General features: G+C 50.9%; 1 protein-coding gene across 3 annotated transcripts in view; it reads right to left on the bottom strand.

Annotated features, from left to right (window-relative positions):
* Positions 1-19,423, bottom strand: part of SYNE3 (spectrin repeat containing nuclear envelope family member 3) — a 56,955-nt gene that overhangs the window by 21,673 nt on the left and 15,859 nt on the right. For 2 of the 3 annotated variants that reach the window (XM_043489375.1, XM_043489377.1), the window contains exons 4-13: positions 19,147-19,308; positions 16,906-17,253; positions 13,974-14,110; positions 11,991-12,165; positions 7,064-7,246; positions 5,691-5,834; positions 4,681-4,815; positions 2,694-2,855; positions 2,355-2,527; positions 1,787-1,919 (exon numbers count right to left, since the gene is read on the bottom strand). In XM_043489375.1, the coding sequence (XP_043345310.1) occupies positions 1,787-1,919; positions 2,355-2,527; positions 2,694-2,855; positions 4,681-4,815; positions 5,691-5,834; positions 7,064-7,246; positions 11,991-12,165; positions 13,974-14,110; positions 16,906-17,253; positions 19,147-19,308 (1,752 nt within the window). The remainder of the gene's footprint in view (positions 1-1,786; positions 1,920-2,354; positions 2,528-2,693; positions 2,856-4,680; positions 4,816-5,690; positions 5,835-7,063; positions 7,247-11,990; positions 12,166-13,973; positions 14,111-16,905; positions 17,254-19,146; positions 19,309-19,423) is intronic. The other variant, XM_043489376.1, reaches the window with a different exon arrangement.

Here is a 19,423-nt window from a genome sequence, read left to right as displayed (position 1 = left end):
TTAGGCGGCCAGAGAGATCTGTCTAAGATGCAAGTCCAGGGACTTCCCTGGCGGTCCAGTGGTTAAGAATCCACCTGTCGATTCAGGGACCCAAGTCCGATCGCTACTCTGGGAACTAAGATCCCATATGCCACAGGGCAACTAAGCCATGAGCCGCAACTACTAGAGCCTCGGCTCTAGAGCCCGCGAGCTGCAACTACTGAGCCCACATGGCCTGGAGCCTCTGCTCTGCAACAAGAGAAGCCGCCCCAGTGTGAGACCCGCGCACTGAAGTGAAGAGTTGGCCCTGCTTACCACAACTAGAGAAAGCCCGCGCATGGCAATGAAGAGCCCATGCACTGCGGCAAAGACCCAGTGAAGCCAACGATTAAAAAATAAACAAAAATAAAAACAATAAATACATAAAACCCAAGTCCACTCAGCCACGCCATCACTTATACAGCTGAGTGGCTTCTCACACTCCATGTGGCTGGAGAGCCTCAGATTCCGGCCCTGCCTGGCTCTGTGGCTCATGCTGCCTGCCCCAAGGTCTGAGCTGGGGCCCACAGACATTTAGCCCCTGGCATTAGAGCTGTCTCCCTCGGGTCTTTCATGCACGGTCTCCTCTGCATGGAACACACTCCGTTCTGCCTCTCCTTGACTGCCACTCAGCCGTGAGGAGCCCTGGACATCTCATTTTTATCTCTCCAGGGAGGGCTTCGCTACCCCAGGTCCTTCACTCTGCAGTAGGCTGCCATGGCCTCTGGGTCTCCTGCCTCCTTGAACACATGTTCTATAAACCCTTATTCTATTGCCTTGCGGCTCCTGCTTCCCTGCTCCTCAAAATGTGCTCCAAGGCCTAGCAGGCTTAGCATCGTCTAGGAGCTTGTAGAAATGCAGGGTGAGGGGTCCCAGTCCTGATCTACTGAGTCTGAATCTGCAGTTTGGTATAATCCAGATGCACATGACAATCTGAAAAGCTGTGTTGGATGCTACATTCTCTGAGGGTTGGAAGGATCTCTGTTTTATTTACAGCTGTGTCCCAGCTCCAAGCACAGTTCTCAGAACACAGAAAGACTCAGTAAGAGCTTTCTGGATGGGGAAATGAAAGAAGGAATAGAAGAATGAATTAATTCGTGTGCTGTCTTTGAAGAACAAGGAATGAATTTCATCTCATTGTGTTTCTGCTTTTTTAAGCCTGTCAAGGAGAGGGATGGATGATTTGATATAGCGAGGTTCATTCTTTTTACAAAATGTAGTTTGTGTGTGTTGTGTGTTAGTCGTTCAGTCGTGTCCAATTCTTTGTGACGCCATGGACTGGAGCCCGCCAGGCTCCTCTGTCCATGGGATTCTCCAGGCAAGAATATTAGAGCAGGTTGCCATTCCCTTCTCCAGGGAGTCTTTCCAACCTAGGGATCAAACTCAGGTCCTCTGCATTGCAGGCAGATTGTTAACCATCTGAACCACGAGGGCACCAAAAATACCTATCTTGTGTACTTTTAGTTTGCAGTCTAGTACCGCTAGGAAGCTTCACACCCTGACACTCTCTTCCCTGCAAGGGAAGCAGTCGGATTTTCTGAGGATGAGGGCCTGCCTGCCCGAGAGATGCCCAGGACCTTCCTCAGTGCAGACCCCTGGGTCTGGGGTCCCAGCGTCTCTCTGCCCAGTGGCACCTGAGACAGGACAGGGCCCAGTCCTGAGCTGAGCATGTGGCCCCAGGTGGGGAGGGGGCTTTGCTGGTGACACCTTCCCACCATCAACTGACTCGGATCTGGGCCCTCCTCAGAAGCCCATGAGATGGACTTACCTGACGGCGATGCCGGGAAGTAAGATCTGTGGGGAGGATGAGAAATCCAGTCTTTGGGATGTTGTTGGTGAAAATCATTTTCTTCCCTGAATCCACTTCCGTCGTCCTCTGCAGCTGCTGGTTTCTGATCAGGCTGAGAAGTCAAATCAGCCCAGTCAACGTAATGATGAGATGGGGATGTCCCGGATCATGGGAAAAGTAACAGAACTGGGGAGGGAGGTGACTTCTGGTCCTCACAAGCCCGTGCCTGTCCTTTGGGTTGGTCAGAAGCTCCCCAGGGCACCTGTATTTCCAGTTCCTTGCTTGAGACTCATGTTACCGTCATCAAGGTGTATATATCTACCAATGCAGATGAGGCCCAAGCCAGGAGGGGCTGGAGGCTAAGCTGGGACATTTCCCTGCTCTTACCGACTCTACTTAGAATTGTCTGGGGATGCCCGGAGGCGCCTGGCACCATGCCTGGCACACAGCAGAACCCCAGCCATCTGTTCTAGGAACATGACTGAGCTCTCCCTGCTGGGAAGGAGGGTTGTCTGAGACCAGGCTCCAATCCAGAAGGCCCTCTCACCTCAGCAGGCTCTCCTCCAGCTGCCTCAAGGCCTTCCATGACTCGGTCAGCTCCTCCAGCTCCCCCTGGACCACAGCAGCCCCCTCCAGAGAAGACGCCTCCATCACCAGCCGGCCGAGTGCTTCCATCACGGGCAACTGGGCTTCCTTCTCCGGGAATTCAGCCAGCAGCCTCTAAAGGACACACATACACACACACACACACACACAAAGTTAAGTCCTGGGGTTGTGGGGTGTCTGCTCCCTAGTATGAGAGCACCATTTACCACCCTCCGCCCACAAACCTGCCTTTGGGATGCAAGGGAGAGAATAAGCATCTCTGTGGGGAGATTCATCTTACCTCAACCTCAGCCTCCCGGGACTGGGCATCCCATGGGGCCGTGTCCCCACAGTGGGCCTCCAGCTTCTGTGTAATCACAGAGATCCACTGCCGCAGCTTCAGCAGCTCGTGGTTGAAGGTGCAATGTTCCCGCAGGCTCTGCTGGCGTCCTTCCAGGAGGTCCTGTGGAACAGCCCCGGGGGAGCCAGGCTGAAACCCTCGGCTACCCTACCCTGCAGGACCCTCAGCCCTGCTGGAGCCTCGGAGTAAAATGGACCCCAGGACTCCCCAGCCAGCGAGGAACACGAGAGGTTGATCTTCTCTTCTGCACAGCGCAAGGAACTGACTCTGGAAAGACCAAGTCTGGTTTAAAGTGCCTCTAAGCCTGTTCTGCTTTTATGGGAAGTACCAAGTCTGGGTGAGGGTGCGGGCAATGGATGCTCTCATCCACCACCAGTGTGGGGTGTAAACTGGTACAACCACTTGGGAGGACTGTCAGTCAGCGCCTACTAAAGCTGAACACAGGCATCTGTGTGGCACAACCGTTTCACCCCTGCATGTAACACAACAGGCGTGGACTTCACTTTGCAGCTGAATAGACTGGGTATATTCTGACCGCCTCCTATGTCTTTGGCCATCTAGAAGCACTTACTTTATTGAAAAGCATTCTTTTATTTTTTCACTGGTGTATAGCTGAATAGGAAATCAACTCTGACTATTCATGGGCAGGACTGATGCTGAAGCTGAAGCTCCAATACTTTGGCCACCTGATGCAAAGAGCCCATTCATTGGAAAAGACCCTGATGCTGGGAAAGACTGAAGGTAAGAGGAGAAGGGGGCGACAGAGGATGAGATGGTTGGATGGCATCACTGACTTAATGCACAGGAGTTTGAGTAAACTCCGGGAGATAGTGGGGGACAGGGGAGCCTGGCGTGCTGCAGTCCACGGGGATGAACAACAACAATGTTGATTTACAATGTTTCAGGTGTGATTTCATTAAATTTCTATCAATATAAATATGCATACATCTATATAGATATCTGTGTATATATATATATTTTTTCTTTTGCAGAGTCTTTTTCCATTATAGGTTACTATTAAGATATTATTTTCTTATCATTTGTTTGTTTTTATCTCTTTTTGATAATAGAAAAAGCATTATATTAAATTTGTAAATCGTGTGGGTAATTTGTACTACCTATGAATTTCAGGATTGCAAAGACAATGTCAGAAATATTTGTTCTTAAAATAGGGCACACAGGGTCCGGAAGGGTGGAAAATCCTGCCTTAAACAAAACGCTTTCCTGAGCTGAGGCTGCCCAAGAGCTGGCTTTGCACACCTGGGGCTCTTGTTACACATGCAGACCCAGGACTTCACCTGAATCAGTGTCGTCAGGGTAGGGCTGGAACAGGCATTCCGCCTTGTCCTCAGGACAGTTTTGAAGGAGCCATCCCACTACCCACACCACCTTGCGGTCCCACCACACCACCCTGTGGTCCCATCAGTCCAGCACAGACATAAGAAGGATCCAGGGGCCACCAGAGGGCGCTGCAGACAGAGCTCACGGCCACCAGGACCCAACTTGCAACCAGGCATGAACTCAGCAATCACCACGGGGGCCCCCGCGTGGGTGCGGCCTGGTCCGTGCTCTGGTCCATGTGCAGAATTGTATGTTTCACTTGTGGACGCGTATGTCTGACATGTGGAATCGCATGTTTAACTTGTTGCTGACTCGCTGCCCGTGTACCCATCGGCACTTAAACCCCAGGAAGGCAGGGGCCTCCCTGTCCTGCTCACGCCGCCTCCATTCTCAGGACCCAGCATCCTGCCTGGCATACAGGAGGCGCTCAATCATGAATGAATGAGGGAGGGAAGAAAGGAAGGGAGAACGAAAAAGAAGGCTTGGAAGGAACGAAGGAAGAAAAGAAGGAGAAAGTCTTCAGGAGGGTCAGACAGATTCCAGGGACCTGGTCTCTGTTAACACAGACCCTCTCCTGGCTCCTTACCTCCAGAGACCTCTGCAGGGCCTGGTGGTCGGCGGAAAGCTGGTCCATTTTGTGCTGGTGGTTAGGGTTCCCCTGGAAGACGGGTCTCATGGCCTCCACCTGAGACCCCAGGTCCATCCCCTCCTCCTGCAAACCCTGCAGGAGAGGAAGGAATGAGTGGAGCATCCTTTCTCCTTCTCGTAGATGCTGATCAGGGTAGGGACCCCGAATGCGAAAGACTGGGAGGGTTCAGGGATGGCGGATCTCCCCAACTCCATGGGCCACACCACATGGCTGTCTGATGGGCCACTCTTAGGACTGGTGAGAATTTTTAAAATGATATGAAAATATTCTGCAACACCATGAAAATAAACTGCTAAAGACCAGAAGGTGTCGCTGGGGGACAGACTCATGTCTGGACTCCTACTTGATGACCACCTCTTCTTATGGAGAATCGCATCTCAGCTTTAGTTTTAAAGCCCCGAAATGCGTCATTTTTAATACCTTCCAAAGAACACTCCCAGTTATGTATGAGCTGTGCCTGGGATTTAAAAAGATAACTGTTGTTTCATGTGCATTTTAAAAACCAGCAAGCTCCTCACCCAGCCAACAATGATTCATGATTAGCCTGCCTACAGTACATATGTTTTAAAATATTTATTCTTAATCCTCAAATCACTTATTTAACTGAAGGACTCTGGCCTCATTAGGAGCACTTAGCAAAGTAACTTTAGAAGCAAATATTCATGTTAGACTTTAGGACCACGGAGTAAGCAAAGAGCTTACCATTTTGTTGGGCTCAAGTATCAGCCATTTGGAGGTGCTAAAGGCCTTGTCAAGGCCAGGAACCATCAGGCATACCAGCAGAAATTCAGCTGAGATGAAAGGTCAGATCTCAGGGGCCTGGGAGGAATCACAATCTCTGGCTTGGGCTTACTGACGCTTGGCTGGCCACTATTACTGCAAGAGGGCTGCTTCCCACACAGCTGAACATCTGAGTGGAGGTGACTCGGGCCAGACGGACCTCTTACCTGCAACCTCAGAAGCTGGGCCTGTTTCTCAGGAAGGTCCCGCCGAAGCCCATTCTCGGCTTGGACCCGGATTTGGAGGTCTGAGAGCTTTTTCTGCAAAGGCTCGAAAGTCGCCCCGAAATCTTTGTGCTGAGCGAGTAAGCTCTGCGGAGACACAACAGGCCGCGCACAACTCAGCTTCCCCTCGGTCTCCCTGTGGCACAATCTGACACTCACAGACTGGCTGCTTCTTCTCCAGTCTTCTCCTGGCCGGCTCCTACTCACTCAGGAACCACCCCCTCCAGGAAGCCTTCCTGGAGTTCTTGAGGGGATCTGATGCCCCTCCGTGAGGATCACTGTGTCCTCACCTAACAATTGTTCTGCTTCTAGAATAGGTGCTGGCAAACTGCATCTCCTACAACATATCCCAAGTCCCACCAGAGGTCTGTGCTTGTAAATAAAGTTTTATTGACATGCAGTCACGCCAATTCATTTACAGTTGATTTCTTGCTATAGCAGCAGAGCTCAGAAGCTGCAACAGAGATCACAGGCCTTGCAGACCCTAAAATGTATGCTCAATATCTGCTCCATTGAATAAATCAGACCATGGGTGTGGGGCTTTCAGCAGGTGCCTGGCCTCTGGACAGTGTCCTAGAGATATCGCTTCATCACTATCATCATTCTCAGATGCTTAGCAAATAATTGTTACCTGAAAGAAGAAACTGTCCACAACATCCCATCTTATGTCTTTGATTTTGTGCGGCCATTCAGAAGTGTCCCTAATAAAACTATTAATAGCTTCCCTGAATATTCATTGGAAGGACTGATGCTGAAGCTCCAATACTTTAGCCACCTGATGCAAAGAGCTAACTCACTGGAAAAGTCCCTGATGCTGGGAAAGATTGAAGGCAGAAGGAGAAGGGGGTGACAGAGGATGAGATGGTTGGATGGCATCACCAACTCAATGGATGTCAGTTTGAGCAAGCTCCAGGTGTTGGTGAAGGACAGGGAAGCCTGGTGTGCTGCAGTCCATGGGGTTGCAAAGAGTCAGACACGACTGAGCAACTGAACAACAATAACAACAAAAATAGCTTCCAGCTCTCTGCTGCTTTAAAGTTTACAAGTGTTTTTCTCTGCATCTTTCCAGCTAACTGGCCCCCAGCTCTCTGCAGAAGACAGTTTGATTTGATGAGCGTAGAAGGGGATTTGGGGGCAGAGGCAGGAGGCAGGCAGATGAGAATGATCCCACCATAATCCTACCTAGATGAGGGCTCTGAGGTTGTGTGGAGCAGAGGATATGCCCAGGGCCACACAGTGGCGAGTGGCAGGGCTGGGGTCAGGACACAGGGCTGTGCCCGCAGTGGGGCTGAGCTGAGGGCCAAGACGAGGCTCACCTGCAGTTTGCTCTTCCTCTGCAGAAGGCGGTTGTGCAGCAAGTCTCTGTCCCTCACGGAAGTCGCCACCTGCTCCAGCAGGGCTGTGGCTCTCTCTGGGCCGAAGATGCTGCCCAGCAGGTCTTTCTTCAGCTGCAGCATCGTCAGCTGCTCCTTCAGGCGGGAGCTCTCCATCAGGGCCGCCTGGGGGAGACAAGGCTTCTGTGAACGGGAGAGCAGGATGAAGCCGGGGCAGGAATGCACCTGTTCTGGCTGCACCTGCCTGGGAGGCTGGGCCTCTGTGCTGGTGGCCGAGGAAGCGGTGAATGCAAGGAGAAACAGGCAGGCGGGAAGGTGGCGGGAGGCCCTGAATGTCAGGGTCAGTCTGATCCCCTTCTCACCCCCCACATCCACCTTGTTACCAATCCCGAGCAAGAAGGCTGCCTCCTCCGAGTGTCAGAAATCTCTCTCTGCTCCATTGCTCCCACTGACCGTGGTGCACTCTCAGACTTGCTCACTTGGACCCCTGCAGCTCCTGACCATCTGCTGCCTCCCAGTTGCCCCCCAGATCGACTCTACACATTGCAGCCAAACCCAAACTGAACCAGTCTGATCCTCTACTCAATGATTTTCCATCACTAACAACAGAGGGCCATCCCCAAGTTGGTGTGTTGGACATTTTGAATACCAGACCACCTCACCTGTCTCCTGAGAAACCTGAATGTGGGTCAAGAAGCAACAGTCAGAACCTTACATGGAACAAATGACTGGTTCAACACTGGAAAAGGAGTATGTCAAAGCTGTAGATCGTCACCCTGTTTATTTAACTTATATGCAGAGTACATCATGCGAAATCCTGGGCTGGATAAATCACAAGCTGGAATCAAGATTGCCAGGAGAAATGTCAACCACCTCAGATATGCAGATGATATCACTCTAATGGCAGAAAGTGAAGATAAACTAAAAAGCTTCTTGATGAGAGTGAAAGAGGAGAGTGAAAAAACAGACTTAAAACTCAATGTTCAAAAAACTAAGATCATGGCATCTGGTCCCATCACTTCATGGCAAATAGAAGGGGAAAATGTGGAAGCAGTGATAGACTTTGTTCTCTTCAGCTCCAAAATCACTGTGGACAGTGACTGCCACCATGAACTTAAAAAGACATTTGCTCCTTGGAAGAAAAGCTATTACAAACCTGGACAGCACATTAAAAAGCAGAGACATCACTTTGCCGACAGAAGTCCATATAGTCAAAGCTATGCTATTTCCAGGAGTCACGCATGGATGTGAGAGCTGGACCGTAAAGAAGACTGAGTGCCAAAGAATTGATGCTGTCGAAATGTAGTGTTAGACAAGACTCTTGAGAGTCCCTCGGACAGCAAGGAGATCAAACCAGGCAGTCCTAAAGGAAATCAACCCTGATTATTCATTGGAAGAACTGATTTTGAAGTTGAAGCTCCAATACTTTAGCCACCTGATGCGAAGAGCTGACTCACTGGAAAAGACCCTGATGCTGAGAAAGATTGAAGGCAGGAGGAGAAGAGAGTGACAGGGGATGAGATGGTTAGATGGCATCACTGAGACAATAGACATGAGTTTGAGCAAACTCCAGGAGATAGTGAAAGACAGGGAAGCCTGGCGTGCTGCAGCCCATGGGGTCGCAAAGAGTCGGATACAATTCAGCAACAACAATGAGCAACAACAAAAGGGCCTAGGGGAGCATGATCAGAGAGAATTCAGGAAGGCCTCCCAGAGGAGGTGGCATCTCAGTGGGGTCGTGATGTGCAGGAGCTCATGGGGCAGAGAGAGGACCAACAGGGAACTCCGCAGCCTCGTGTAACGGTCAGCCGGCTCCTATGCAAGTAGCCTGAACTCTGCACAGCCCAGGCCCCATCTCCTGCAGGAAGCCTGCCCTGATCACATTCCCAGCTGACACTCACTCTTCCTGCCCCAAAGCCCTTTGCCTGACTTCAGGCAACCAGTTGATCAACCAGCTCTTGGAGGTAAACATGTCTTGCTTCTCTCACCGAGGGCTCAGGAGCCTGGAGGCCAGGGGTTTTGTCTTCAGCTGGTCAGAGTCCTTGCACTTGATATCTGATGATGTTACAGAGATACTGAGCTGGGCATGGGGCTGGGAGAGGAAGAAATAAGACCGCAGCCCAGGTAGGTGACCTGCTGATGATGGTATGTAGTTTGTGATCAGCCACACAGAGGCCAAGCCTCTTGAGGTAGGCGGCCACCTTCATTTCCTTTTTGCTGGACACAGACACAATATCACAAGGGTGAAAAATTCAGGCTGGAGAGCTGCAATCCTGAGTCTGGATCGCACAATGACTGCAGTGGAGGAGGAAATGGCCACCCACGCCATTATTCTTGGCCTAGGAAATCCCATGGACAAAGCCTGGCGGGCTACAGTCCCTGGGGTCCCAAGAGTCGGACACGACTTAGTGACTAAACCACCGCCACCACTGACCGGGAGAACCTGGGTAATTCCTAAGCCTCAGTTTCCTCATCGGTAAATGACCAACAGGCACATCCCAGCTCGTGGGGCTGTCACGAGGCTTAAATGCCTAAAAAGCATTGAACACAGAGCAGGACCCTCACTGAATGCACAAGAAAAGATAGATCTTCTCAGCCATTATTATTTAACCAGCTGTTCTGGGTTGAATTGTGACCTTCAAAAAAGAAATGGCGGTGGGGGAAAAGGTATGGTAAAGTTTCAACTCCACTACCTTGGAATGCAAGGTATTCTTTGCAAGGTATTCTCTTCTTTGGAGAGCGGGACTTCACAGAGGCAATCGAGTTAAAATGATGTCATTGATTGGTGCCCTTACAGAAAGGGAAGACTTAGACCCAGATGCATGCACAGAGGGAAGAGGTTGTGGAGATCTTTAGGGGGAGGATGGTCACATGATGACAGAGGCAGAGATCAGAGTGGTGGACCTACAAGGCAATGAAGGCCAGCAACTGGCAGGGAACATCAGAAGCTAGAAGAGGCAAGGGAGGAGTCTCCCCTAGAACCATTGGAGATAGCAAGAGCCTCTTGACACGTCAACTTTGGACTTCCAGCTTCCAGAACTTTAAGAGAATGAAGTTCTGTTGTTTTTATTTTAAAGCACCAGTTTTTGGTGCTTTGTTACAGCAGCGGGGAACTAACACACCAGCTACGCCCAGCTCTTGGCCGGAGCTCTGCTGATCCACAGGGCTTCCCTGGTAGCTCAGACGGAAAAAAATATACCTGCAAGGCAGGAGACCTGGGTTCCATCCTTGATTCGGGAAGATCCCCTGGACAAGGGAATGGCTACCCACTCCAGTATTCTTGCCCGGAGAATTCCATGGACAGAGGAGCTGGGAGGGCTACAGTCCATGGGGTCGCAAAGAGTCAGACACGATGGAGCGACTAACACTTTCACTTTCAATCCACAAGCTGCTCTGAGGCTAGATGCAGAAGCTGAGTCGAGAAAAGAGAGGTCCCTAGCAGTCCAGTAGTTGAGACTCTACACTCCCAATGCTTAGGGTATGGGTTCAATTCCTGGCTGGGGAACTAGGGTCCCACATGCCGCATGGTGTGGCCAAAAAAGAGAGGGCTGGCAGCTTAAGCCCTGACCTGTGAAATCCCTTCTGCCCAGTTGGGCCGGTGGGAGGGATGCAAGACACACTCCCAACCAACAAACAGACTCCAAAGGTGAATAAGCCAAAGTCCTGGCCCCACGTGTTCCAAGACACTGCTCAGTGAAAGTCCTGCAGGGGGAGTCCTGGGTCCCACTCTGGAACACAGGACCTCTCTCCTGCCTCAAGAAGGTCCCAGTTTGCTTTCTGCCCCAGTGGGAAGGACAGGAGGAAATATCCTGACACAGCAGGGAGGGTTAGACAGGCCTGGGTCAAAGCCAGCCCTGTCACTTAATGTTTGTGTTAACCTCAAGCAAGTGGCTCCTCAACAGTCAAATGATAAGAATCGTTCTGCTTGTTTCGCAAAGCTGTTTCCAGAAGCCAAAGTGAAAACAGGGCTGAGAACGTTAGCCAAGACTCTATAACCCACCATTCTGGCCCCAGCTCTGCTTCTCTCGAGCAGCCAGACCTTGAACACGTTCTCTTGCTTCTCTCTGGCCCGGATCCCTCATTAGTAAGATGAGGAGAATGGTAGCAACGGAAATAAAAATCAGTGTACATACATAAATGTACATTCACTATGACAATGAAAATTGCAAACAACCTCAACAATCTAATTGTGCCTACTTAAAAAATAAATAAATAAATAAATAAGGGCATGCCCCCAAATGGAATATTCTGCATCCATTTAAAGTGATTTATTGAGCCATGCTATTGAACCATTTTAAAGGATGCTGAGGAAAAGCTCAGATGTGTCAACTGAAAATATCAGGACACACAGCCGTATATCATGAGCCCAATACACCAGTGAGGATGCACGCCGGCAATGCTGGCAGCCACCCTGGGACCATGAAGGCAGATGCAGTTTAGAGCTGGAAAGAGCCTGGGTTCTGGAAGATACCACTGAGTTATCAGGCCAGCTCTGGGACCAGCAGAAAGTCTCTGTGCTTTCACTCAACACTGTCCGGTTTTCTGACACTTGTCACTTGCATCCCAACTGGTACACAGTAAAGGTAGCGGCCTGGCATCCTCAGACTCCCAGCAGAGCACTGTCTGCAGCAGGGTCAGGAAGAGAACGGGCGTGGGCAGGTCAGGGCAGAGCCCTGGGGCCACACCAGGAACCAGGCTTCACCTTCCCTCCAAGAACTGAGGGTGACTTTTGTCCCTGATAATTACAAGTGTGCTCTTGGGACTCACCGGACTGCTACAAGGAGCTCTACCCAGCTACCCAGAGGCCTAAGAGATACGTCCTTCCCTGCAGGGGTGGCCGAAATGCCACGCTTGGCCGGTGGTCTCCCCCAGGGGCACCCACCATCCCTCCCGACAGAACCAGGCTTACCTCGATCTGCGGCAGGAAGGTGTGGATGGAGGGTGGGTCTGGCAGGCTGGCGGTGACATCCAGGAGTCTCTGGGCTAGCTCCCTCCACAGCTGCAGGTCCTGGAGGTGCCGCTGGAAACGCTGCCACAGCTCCGTGGCCGCGGCGTTGCGCAGTCTGCTGCTCTTGGCCTTCATTCTGTGAGCACAGAGGAGGGGGCACCGAGAGGAGAGAGTGGGTCAGTCCAGGGGCGAGGCCTCCCCCCGGACCCCCAGAGCACCCGTGTGCATAGCACCTTCCTATTCCATAGACTGCCGGGGTGTCCAGGGGACCCTGAGGCCCAGGCTTTCCAGATAAAAGTGCACTGGAGGTAAGCCAGTCCTTCAACAGACTTGCAGCCCAGCTTCCAGACCAGGGAAAGAAAGAAACCTCGAAAAGGATATGTGGAGGCCTCAGACTCAGACTGCCTGCCCCCCGACACCTCACAAAAGCAAACAAAATCCCTTCTTGAGTAAGATGCCGTTACACTAGGCCCAAATAATTCCTACAGATAATTTTTCAAATACAATGCCCATTGTGTAGCACAGGGAACTATATTCAATAACGTGTAATAGTCTACGACAAGAAGAATCGGAAAAAGGATAGATATATATGTGTAACTGAATCACTTAGCTGTACCCCTGGAAACTAACAAAATACTATAAATCAACTACACATGCCACGCGCACTAAGTCGTTTCAGTTGTGTCTGACTCTTTGCAACCCTATGGACTGTACCTCGCCAGGCTCCTCTGTCCATGGGATTCTCCAGGCAAGAAAACTGAAGTGGGTTGCAGTACCCTCCTCCAGGGGATCTTTCTGACCCAGGGATCGAACCTGTATCTCTTGCATTGCAGGTGGATTCTTTCCCACTAGCACCACCTGGAAAGCCCATATGTATATACATAGGTATATACAGAATGTCTAGCACCCAGTCATAGATAACCAGCACCTGCCCCCTCAACAAGAGCTGCGAAGGAGAGGGAGACCTCAGCCACCCTGTCCCCCTGCCCACTAGCACCCTGGGGGCAACCCGGTCCCAGCTCTGGAGGTACAGAAGGGTGGCCTGTTAACATTGTGGGGGGAGAGACACCCAGCAAGGCAGGAGCTCTCTGAGCTCCTTCTGGAGGAACCTCCTGCATCAGACAGGGGGCTGAGGATGCTGCAGAGACGGGGGTGCTTCTCGGGTGGTTCAGTGGTAAACAAACAAACAAAACCCCAGCTGCCAATGCAGGAGTTGCAAGTTCGATCCCTGGGTGGGGAAGATCCCCTGCAGGAGGAAGTGGCAACCTACTTCAGTATTCCTGCCTGGGAAACCCCACGGACAGAGGAGGCTGGCGGGCTACAGTCCACGGGGTCGCAAAGAGTCAGACATGACTAAGCAACTAAAACAGCACAGAGGTGGGGATGGCTGGGCTGTGTTCCAAACCCCTCTGAGCCTCACGTAGTAAAAACAGGCACCGATTCCAAATTCAAACTGTGCCCAGTGCCACACAGGGTGGATATTTGATCCGCTGGTCTTTGCTGAGCTAAGAGGCTTGAGCCCCGACTGTGCCCAAGCCCATGGGCTGAGGGGAGGTAGAAGCTGGCCTGAAGTCGGGTCCAGGTGCTTCCATCAGCACCACCAGCAGGTGGGGGCATGACGCTGGCCTAGTGGAAAGCCCTCCCCTTGGACCATTACACAGGAGACCCGTCTCTGGTGCAAAGCTGCACAGGGAGACTGAATGGAAATGAGTGAAAAGGCCACTTAGCACAAGTTCAGGTCTCTTTCTGGAACGCAAAATGCAAAATATTACAGAAAGGGGTCAGCACCTGAGCCCGGGGAGACCCTATAACAGCCAGTCACTGAGAGGAGCAAGAGTTACTGGCTATCAGGCAGCTAGAAGGCACAAGCCCGCTGCAGCTGGTGTCAGACGGGCAGAGGCCCCTGAGCGTGCAGTCCAGGCCCGCCCTCGGCCCGCCTGGTACCTCTGGTACTCCTGGATGGCCGCGACCACGCTGTCCGAGAGTGGCTGCGGGTCCTGGGGGGAGACGAGGAGCTCCTTCAGCTGGGCTTGCAGCCGGTCCACCCGCGGTTCCTCGGCAGCCAGGGCCACCCGGGTCGCCTGCAGCAACAGATGACACCGAGGGCGTGGGTGAGGTTCTGAGACAGCAGGGGGCTGAATGTGGGCCGTGCGGGCGGGCCAGCCTGGGGAACACAGTCCCATAGGGCGGTGACGGGGGCCCCGAGAGCTCGGCCCCTGTGCCCCCTGCTCCCGCTCTGTGACCCCAAATAATGTTGACTCTTGATGAGCGGGTCTTTCTCTTTATCATCACCTACCTCACCATGTGGCCATGGACTGGCACCGAATCACACAGATAACTAACATCTAGGGAACCTGGACAATGTGCTCAGGGCTCTGGGGTCCCCTTCACTCAAGCCTCGCCATGATCCTGGAGGACAGTTCTCTGCGTCTCCATTTTATACACAAGGAATCTCTGGCTAAGCGTTTTCTCACAGTTGCGGAGCTGGGAAACGGTGGACCTCTTGTCGGAGCTGAGCCCTCTGACACTTCCCACCTTATCTAAAGGAAACGGTGATCTAAAGATGCTTTGTGAGACTTCCCTGGTGGTCCAGTGGCTAAGACTCCACGCTCCCAATGAAGGGGAGCCTGGGTTCAATCCCTGGTCAGGGAACTAGATCCCACATGCTGAAATTAAAATAGAAAAAGATCCTGCATGCCACAATGAAGACTGAAGATCCCGCATGCCACAACTACAAATAAATTTTTTTTTTAAAGGTGATTTGCAGGTGCAGTTATTGTTGTCGACAAGTCAACAGGATATTTCCACCCAGCAACTCCGAACCACGCCACTCAACCATTTGAGTGCATGCATGCTAAGCTGTTTTAGTCGTGTCTGACTCTTTGCAACACTATGGACTGCAGCCCGCCAGGCTCCCCTGTCCATGGGATTCTCCAGGAAAGAATACTGGAGTGGGTTGCCATGTCCTCCTCCAGGGGATCTTCCTGATCCAGGGATTGAACCCGAATCTCTGCGTCTCTCCAGCACTGGCAGACAGGTTCTTTACCACTAGCACCACCTGGGAAGCCCCGATCGTGTTTAGATGCAGCCTTTTCCTGCTGTCCCAGGAAGTGATGAGTTTCACCTTGATCTTGACTCTTGCAGGGTCCACACTCAGCAGGAGGCAGGGTGGGGAAATGGAAAGCGAATGGGCTCTGGCAGGACACTGGCTGGCCTGAGAACCCACTTCCCGGCTGCCATGGTAACAGGGAGCCGCCACCATTGTCAGGCACCGAGTACAGAGCAGGAGTGCTTCTTACCACGTAAGTGCTAGCTTAAGAAGTAAAATCCTCTCCTAAGTTCTGAAATTCCCTTTCACTGATTTCCAGTTAGCCATATCTTGGTCATAACTGACACCTGAATCGGGAGGGGCAGACAGCGCCTGTAGGAATGTGTTCAGCCTCCTGCTTCGGGAAAGGCCTCCTGAATCATAACCAGGCACAGGGCTCCCCTGGTAGCTCAGCTGGTAAAGAATCCCCCTGCAATGCCCTGGGTTGGGAAGATCCTCTGGAGAAGGGAACGGCTGCCCACTCCAGTATTGTGGCCTGGAGAATTCCATGGACAGAGGAGCCTGGCAGACTATATAGTCCATGAGGTCGCAGTCAGACACGACTGAGCGGCTTGCACAGGCAGGTGACTGTCAGGACAGGGGAGTGTTGCCGGGGCTTTCCAGAACTTACTCTCCCCCGCACCTGCCGAGTTTGCACCCTTTGACCTTGTCCTTCACCTAGAGCTCCTAGTAAAAGCCGTACACTCCCTGAGTGCCAATTCTCTGCTGTTCTGAGCACTCTTTGTCTTCACACATTCATGAGGAATGTGGGAGGCAGGTCCTGTTATCATCACGTCCATGTCACGTTTAACCGAGATTAAGGCAATTTTTCCCAAAGTCAGCGAGTTGGCAAGGAGAGAAGCCAAGATTTGAACCCGGGCAGTCTGATCCACAAGTCCTCACCCTTCACCGCTGCACCACCCCACCCCTGCCCTGTGACTAGGAGGACAATCCCACAGAGGATGCAATTCCCACCGTGGTACCAAGTTGACCCTTGAGGTGAATCTGGTCTCCTGCAAGGCTGAGTGATGCTAAAGTGTGTGTGTACACTGCTTCTATCTATACACAAATATGTCTACATATAAGCAATATTAGAAGGAAGAGAAAAAAACAGAACAGTGTGGAGTGGAGGTAAGGCCTGAGGGCTTTTCTTTTAGGTATTTCTCCTAATGGAACTGATGAGCTAGCCTGTTGATGTAATAAGGAAAGAAAGGAGTGGTGTCAATCCTTATTTGAAAAATTTCTCTGTCCTCAAGCCAAACCTCTCGCGAGTGTGCACGAGGGTGGGTGTGCACAGGGGCAGGGTACTCTGATCGGATGTCGTGTCTGGGTTGGAACCCACTCCACCCTCCAGGAGAGGCGTCGTCTGCTTGGCCTCTTCAGAGCTCCTGCTGTGTCTGCACCTCATCTTCCCTACACTGAGAGCCTTCCCTCTGATGTCACAGTCCCTGGTCTGTGCTCAGAAAGTGTCCCCCCACATCCTACTATCAGGCACGGAAATGGCAAACTTGGAGCCAACACACTTATTTACCCACCAATTTACCATGTCATCTTGGGGATGTTGAGGGAAAAAAAATTATCTCTAGGCCTCAGTTTCCTCATCTGGAAAATGGGTACAAGCACTCAATTTTTCTACTATACTCAGGGAACTTAGATGATCCAAAATCAATAAAACCGGAACAAGTGTGCTTGAGACTTAGCATGATCTTTCCACTACATGGAGGAGCTCCAAGTGGGGATGCCTTGAGGCACCTGGATCATCCTGTGGCGTCACCAAACTCTGCTTACCGAGTTGAGTCTCCAGCGGGCCACCAGCTCATCCTCGGTCGCTGCCTTGGCCGTGGTCCCCAGGCCCTCCTCCGCCAGTCTCTGAAGGTCCTTCTTGAACTCTGCCAGCTCGGCTTCCAGCTGCCCCCTCTGCTGCTCGCAGGCTCCCTTGGACTTGACCAGGTCCCGCAACCTGCCCTCCTCCTCCTCCCAGAGCCCACGCAGCTTCTCCAGAACGTCCCGCATCTCTTCTAGGTCTCTGGTGATCTTCTCCGCACCCAGAGGAGAGGTGTTCTGGATGACCCCCACGGCCTGCTGCTGCAACCTCTTCAAGGATTCCTCACCCTTAGGAAAATCATTGGCAATGCCCTAAAGCGGGGACAGGATGGGGGAAAAAAACATGAGGGGAAAAGGAAAACATTTGCTGCGTTTCCCAAGGCCCCTGGGAACATCATGCCAAGTGCTAATTCCTATTGCTGGGCTGGAGCCTGGGCACCTTTCCAAGGGGTGGACTGTCTGCCTTTATAACATTAAGGATGTAATTCCCTTCCCATGTCATTTACAAGCTATTTGATTAAGTCAAAGGGAAAGTCTCTGTTGGATACGTCTCTATTTTCAACACTCTCTGACATCTGTTAACCTTCCTATTTTATCTTAAATTTTTACATATTTCTTTATTTTTGACTGCATCATGCAGCATGCAGGATCTTCGTTCACCGACCAGGGATGGAACCCATGCCTCCTGCATTGGGAGTGTGGAGTCTTTAACCAATGGACCTGCAGTGAAGTCCCTAATCTTCATTTTTAACAAAGACAGAGGCAGCCTCAGGCTTGGAGCCTTCAGCTGGCAAAAGTACAGACCTAAATAGAACCTAACGACCCCATCTGGCATCATTACATATATTTATATAGTTATCTACTAATTATGAATGAGAACTGGTATTTCATTCATAACAATGATGTAACCTTCATTTAAAATAAATGTTCATCAACTTTTAACTTTAAAAATATAAACACTTTTATAAAACTTCCTAAATAAATACTTTTAACTCTGGTTTACTTGAAAATACCTTCAAAATCTTTTTTTCATTTTTTATTGAAGTGTAATTTACATGGAGTAAAATATAGGCAGTCTCTGACTTAAAATGGTTCGACTTAACAATGTTTGACTTTACGACGGCATGAGAGTAATATGCATTCAGCAGAAATCTCACTTTGAATTTTGATCCTTTCCAGGCTAGTGATAAGTAGCACGATGCTCTCTCATGATTCTGGGCAGTGGCAATGAGTGTAAACCAATCTATTTTTCACTTTCACTGTAGTATTCAATAAATTACTTGAGATATTCAACACTGGATCATAAAACAGGCTTCGTGTTAGAAGGTTTTGGGCGAATGGAGTGTTCTAGGCACACTTAAGGTAGGCTGGGCTAAGCTATGATGCTTTGTAGGTTAGGTATATTAAATGTATTTTCAGTTTACAATATTTTCAACTAATGATGGACTCATCCCAATGCAGCCACACTGTAAGTTGAGGAAATCTAGGCAGCTCTTGAGTGTTACTGTTCAAAGAGTTTTGAGAAACACACATGCTTATGAAGTCCACATTATTATCAAAATACAGAGGATGTCTAACATCCCAGAAGATTCTAGAACTTCACCTATTTGAAATCATAGAATAAGTTAATTTTTGAAACTGGCTTTTTTCACTCAGTATGTTTTTAGATTCTTCTACGTTGTCATGTATATCAGCATTTTATTCCTTTTTACTGACGAATATGCCTTTGTACGTGCTTCCCAGGTGGCAGAGTGGTAAAGAACCTGCCTGCCATTGCAGGAGACGCGAGAGACATGGGTTTGATGACTAGGTTGGGAAGATCCCCTGGAGTAGGAAATGGCAACCCACTCCAGTATTCTTGCCTGGAGAAAACCAAACAAATGATACAGATGCTGTGGAACTGTGGCAAAAATTATAAAGTGGTCCTGGCACTATTGAAGAGAATCTCCCCACTCACTTTATAGTGGAAGTCAGAGCACATTTGAGGTCATGGAAGTCAGATAGGCCAGAATGGACCCAGCTTCTCCCCACTGCAGGTTCCGTGCCTACACCAGGGTTCCTTATGCTCACATACTGACAAGTGAGGTCAGATAATGCTTTGCTGTCGGGGGCTGCCCCGGCCCCATCCTAGTAAATAAAGCCTAACAGAGACCCACCAGCCCTGAGCACCCTTCCCTCCTCCGGCAGAGACTCGCGGTGGGTCACCTGCAGCGCCGAGAGACGGTCCTGGGTGCTCAGCCGGCACTTGCGCCCCATGCAGCCATGCACCCGCTCCACCACCGCCTTCAGCCACAGCTGGAACTCGTCCACGCTCGCCTGGAAACACTCATGCTCCCGGGTCACCTGCTCCAGCAGGTCCACTCTGTCCTGTGGGAGGGGAGGAGAGTCACGAAGGTCCCCAGCTCACCCTCAACACTTTTGCTGGACGTGTGTGTGTGTGTGTGTGTGTGTGTGTTTTCCTGCCATGTCCTTGGAATGGGGC

This window comes from Cervus canadensis, chromosome 17 (genome assembly GCF_019320065.1).
Source record: "Cervus canadensis isolate Bull #8, Minnesota chromosome 17, ASM1932006v1, whole genome shotgun sequence".
Classification (NCBI taxonomy): domain Eukaryota; kingdom Metazoa; phylum Chordata; class Mammalia; order Artiodactyla; family Cervidae; genus Cervus; species Cervus canadensis.
The sequence above is the reverse complement of the archived record's forward strand: the minus strand, read 5'-3'. Positions and strand labels throughout refer to the sequence as shown.